Below are 4,701 nucleotides of genomic sequence, written 5' to 3' on the forward strand. Positions count from 1 at the left end.
AGCGTGCCCTGCACGGAGAGCCCGGGGTCCCACGGCTCACGCGCTAACCACTGAGCTAGACTCCCCCCACTTAAACTTTTTATAGGGGAAAACCAGCCGAGTAGCACTTGAAAGGGAAACAAAATGATTTACGCGGTGATGAGCTTCCCTGGGACAGAGCCAGTGGGTCTCTCCGTATACCCCTTTCCCGGCCCGGCTGACTGACGCTGTTCTGCGCCGGAGGGACGGTGCGGGTCTGCCCCAGGAGAGCTTATCGCCCAAGAAATCAGCGTGTTCCTCTTTCAAGTGCTACGTGACAGCTGTTTGGTTCCATTGGGCAGCCGGCGAACGGGGCCAGCTCTCTGCTCCTGCTTCGTGGAGCAGGCCGCGGGCGGCTCTCTCCTGCCTTCTCCGCAAGGGCCGCTCTGGATAACGCGCTCTCCGTGCGCAGGGAGACGAAGAGCGGAACGACGCAGCTGGGGGAATTTCTGCAGGCTCCCAAAGCCCAGCCGTCCCGGAGCACCTTGAGGACTAACCGCTGGGCTGATTAGGGCATGAGCCGAGCCCCCGGGGTTTTGCGGCGGGAGCCTAACTGGGAGCCTGCCCTGCAGGAGTTACACCAAACACCGCCCGTGCTTGCAGCTGGGCCGACGGGCTGAATCAGGGCGCAAAACGAGGGGGAGCCGGAGCGAAGAAGGCAAAGGGGAGCGCGTCTCTCCCCCCGCCCCGACGCCTCTACCCGCTCCGGCGGTGTCTCCCAGGCGGCTGGGAACCCGGGTGCAGCCAGGAAACAGGTAGACAGGCGCTCGGGGGCGGCTGCCCGGAGGGTCCAGCTGACAGCGAAAGGCGGCTGGTTGCATTCACTGACCGGGCAGGAACGCGGCCCAGAGCCGCTCCCGGGGAACGAGCGTGAGCCGCCCCGCCTCGCCCTGCGCTGGGGCGCCTGAAAGGTGCCGCCGGCAGAGCCTGCCCCGCCGCAGGGCAGAGGCGTCCCCCCTGGCCCCGAGCGCGGCCGCGGCCCGAACAGAGGCAGCGGAGCCGCGCCGCACGAAGCCACTCTCTTTAATGCCAAGGCCCCGCGCTCGGCGGGCGGGACACGGGACTGGCGGCGCACGGCAGTGCCGGATCCCCTCGTGCAGCGCCCGGCGTGAGAGCCGCGCGAGCCCCTCGGGCCGGGCCGGGCCGGGCCGGGTCTGTCCCCCCTGCGCGCCGGGGAGACGCGCGCCCGCTCGCTGGCTCCGCGGCGAGGGAAGGGGCCGCGCCCAGCAGCCGAGCCGGGACACGCGGCCTCCCCGCGCTGCAGCGGCCGTGGGGGGCGCGCCTCGCGGGCTGGTTTGAGGGCGCCGCGGGGTTCGCCTCCGAGGGGCCGGGCGCGGGTTCGGATCCGCAGCTGCGCCGGGGCGCGCTCAGCCCAGGCCGCTCTGCCGCGGCCGCGCGGGAGCAGGGCCCGCGGGGCTTTCCCAGCGTCCATCCGAACACGCCGGGGCCGGCCCTGGGCCTGGGCCTGGGGACGCGGGGTCACCCCCGGGCCAGGTCCCCAGGAGGCCTGTCCATGCCCCTCGCCTCCAGCCCAGGGCCGGCCGCAGCCCCGCGGCCCGGCTCGGCCGAGCCTACCAGGCCCTGATCCCGTGCAGCGCGGAGAGCCCCGAGTTCCCCTGCTGCGGCAGCGGCGTCTGCCCGGAGTTCAAGTCCCCCACGCCGAAGTTCACGAAGCTGTTGCCGGCCGCGGCGGGCTGCGCGGCGGGCAGGGGCGAGTAGCTGCAGCCGTAGCTGGCGGCGCCGCTGTAGCTGGGGTAGGGCGGGTAGGCGCCGTAGCCGTAGGGGCTGAGGCTGACGTTGTAGGGCGCCGACTCCCCCAGGCAGGGCTTCCCGTCTCGCACCAGCACCGGCACCGCGATGCGCCGCGGCGGGGGGAGCCCCACCATCTCCAGGCTCTGGTCCTGCCGCTGCCGCTTGCACTTGTAGCGGCGGTTCTGGAACCAGATCTTGACCTGGGTGGAGGTGAGCTTCAGCGCGCTCGCCAGGTGGTCCCTCTCGGGGGCCGACAGGTACTTCTGCTGCTTGAACCGCCTCTCCAGCTCGTAGACCTGCGCTTGCGAGAAGAGCACGCGGGGCTTCCTCCGCTTCCTCTGCCTGGGGCGCTCCGGGTCCTCCGAGCCCCCTGTCTCCTGCTCCAGGCTCGTGGGGAGGGAGCGCAGGTCTAGGGCAAAGAACGCAACACACAGCGGTCAACCTCGGCGAGCTTCCACCCCAAGCCCCTCCGTGCCGGCGCAGCTTCTCCCCCGCAGGCCCCGAGCCCTCTTCCTAGGTGTCCCCACGCCTGCCAGCGCTGCACACCCGGCAGCAACGGGGCGAAGGCGCCTCTCCCCCAGGGCGGAAGGAGGATCTCAGAGCTTCATCCCCGGCTCGCCAAGATGCGCTTTACTCCCTCGTCTCCACGCGCCTCGGGCGAACCTGCTCCGAGCTCAACAGCAGCCGCATGAGGCGGTGGCTTTTTAAGTGATCTAAATACTGGGCCCTAATTTTCCCCCGGAACGGGCCGCTCGCAGTCTGGGCACCTTCTTTTACCTGGGGCTGCTCAGCGGGCGCGCAGCGCACGCGTGCGTAGGTTAGCAGCGGGGTTAGCAGTTCAAAAAGAGATGGGGGGGGACGTTAGTCTGTGCCCGCAAAACCAAGGGGCCGTCCTGGGGCACTCACAGACCAGCAGCAAAGCGCAGGGAAGCGGACGCCGGAACAGATCCCGGCGCGTGGAAGGTGCCGCAGGGCTGCCCCTGGGTGTTACAAAAAGAGGGCAGCCCTGGGGGGAAGTGCGGCCCTATCCGTGTCTCGTGCGGAGGGGCGCTGGCGCACCCGGGACATTCACACACTAACGCCGCTGCTCTGCGAAAGTCACTTCTAAGCGGCTGACTTCCAAGTGCAGCTGCCCGGTGAGGGACGTGGAGGTTGAACTCTACACACAGCACCCGCCTGCAAGATGCACTCGGCAGCAGGGCACCGCTGCGGCCCCAGCGGCGGAGGAAGGACGTGGAAGTTCCCTTACTTCGAAGTTAACTTCCAGGCGGGGGAAAGGTGTGGACGCTCGGCTGGCGGCTGCGAAGCGGAGCCCAAGGGGGAAGTTAGTGCCGAGTGGAAAGGCGGAGAGTGACTCAGAGACTCCCCCGCTTTGGGGGAAGTTCAACCCTGGCTCCCCTCGCCCGCCGATTTCCGACTTGGCCCCCTGAATGACTTGCTAGGGGGTAGCTCGCTCGGAGCCCGCTGGCCGAGCGGCGCCTTCCCGGCGGGGCGAACCCGGCTGACCAGCTGGAGCTGGCGGCGGTACCTGAGGCCTCTCTGCGGCGGGGTTTGGAAGCAAGAGGCGGGGAAGGGGCAACTTCTCGGCAACAGCCTCGCCCCGTCCTGCCCCGAGCCCCCAGCGCTCCTGGGTCCGTCCCAACCGCTCTGCGGGGCCAGGGTAGCTTTTGGCGGCCCCTCTTTGGCTCAGTTACCCGCCGGCAGGCGCGGTCAGCCCGGCCTTTCTCCCGGGCTCGGGCCGGCCAGGGTCCTCTGCCCCGCTGTGCGCTCCGGCCCGTACCCGCCGCCCGCCCGCCCTGCCGCCAGCGGGCAGCGAAAGGACAATCTCTGCAAAGGTCGCCACAGGCCCGGCTGCTGCGGGAGACGCTGCACCCCCGCAGCGGAGCGGAGCGGAGCGGAGCGGAGTTGAGGCCCGCCTGGCCTCCGGCCTTTCCCGGGCTGCAGCCGGCATCTGCGGGCCCCTCGGTGCATTGGGGGGGGGGGGCAGCGGCTTGGAGGCCCCGGGCAGGTGGACCCCCCCCGCGGCGCTCCGCTCCAGCCCGCCCCGCGCCCGGGCTCCCCGCGGGTAGCGCCCTGGAGGCCTGGGCGCGCGCCTGCCAGGAGCCCCCTGGGGTGGGTCCCCCCGCCCCGGCGCTGCCCTCCTACCTTTCCTGCCCCCTGCGGGCTGCGGGGCCGGGGCCATCGGCAGGCAGCTCCTCCCGCAGAAGGAGCCGGCGAAGGCGGCGGCCTTGCAGGGCTGAGCCGGAGGCAGCTCCTCGCCCGGCGGCGGGGCCGGGAAGGGCTCCGGCTTGAAGGCGGCCAGCATGCAGGAGGGGGCGGGCGGCGCGGAGGGCTCCATCGGGGCCAGGCCGGGCGGCTGCTGCTCCAGGTTCAAGATGTCCTTGACGGAGAAGGGCGTGGTGCTCACGGGGCTAGGGAACATGGTGCGGCCGAGCGGCGCCGCGGCCGGGGCCCAGCGCACCTGCGGCGGCGGCGGCCGGCCTCTCCCGCGGCGCGCATCGCATCCCCGGCGCAGCCCCGCCGAGTGGCCGGGCCGCAGGTAGAGCCGGCGCGTAAGGGCGAGGGAGGCGGGACGAGGCAGGTTCGGGGGGACTCAGCTCTCCATTGGCCGCCCCCGCCGGGGGAAGGGGCGAGGCGCTGTCCCAGCTCGCCTAATATAGGGATGGCGCTGAGCACGTCCCCCCGCCAGGGGCAGCGCTGCCCGGGCCCAGCCCGCCCCGCCGCTGGCCCCCGCGGCCCTGAGTCACCTGCCCGCTGGGGTGGCCAAGGGGGGCGCCCCGGGCAGCGCTCCGGCGGGCGCTGGAGAGGGGCTCGCGGAGGGTCTGGCGGGGACCGGGACCTCTCCGCGCATCCGCGGGCCCAGAAACCAGCCAGATCCGGCCCGCAACGCCCAGGGAGCCGCCCCGCCCCGCCCCGCCACCGGAGGGGTCT

General features: G+C 71.9%; 1 protein-coding gene across 1 annotated transcript; it reads right to left on the reverse strand.

Annotated features, from left to right (window-relative positions):
• Positions 1-1,025: 1,025 nt before the first annotated feature.
• On the reverse strand, positions 1,026-4,402 carry NKX2-5 (NK2 homeobox 5). Its single transcript, XM_075009926.1, has 2 exons — positions 3,916-4,402; positions 1,026-2,179 (listed from the first exon to the last, which is right to left on the reverse strand). The coding sequence occupies exons 1-2, from the start codon at positions 4,190-4,192 to the stop codon at positions 1,590-1,592; spliced, it is 867 nt and encodes a 288-aa protein (XP_074866027.1). The 5' UTR covers positions 4,193-4,402; the 3' UTR covers positions 1,026-1,589.
• Between the last annotated feature and the right edge of the window lie 299 nt (positions 4,403-4,701).

The sequence above is a fragment of the Carettochelys insculpta genome, chromosome 15 (genome assembly GCF_033958435.1).
Source record: "Carettochelys insculpta isolate YL-2023 chromosome 15, ASM3395843v1, whole genome shotgun sequence".
In the NCBI taxonomy this organism is placed as follows: Eukaryota; Metazoa; Chordata; order Testudines; family Carettochelyidae; genus Carettochelys; species Carettochelys insculpta.

Coding starts and splice junctions, on each gene's coding strand:
- NKX2-5 (XM_075009926.1), bottom strand. CDS start 4,192: ATGTTCCCTAGCCCCGTGAGCACCACGCCCTTCTCCGTCAAGGACATC. Junction 2,180..3,915: donor GCCCGCAGGGGGCAGGAAAG/GTAGGAGGGCAG, acceptor TCTTTGCCCTAG/ACCTGCGCTCCCTCCCCACG.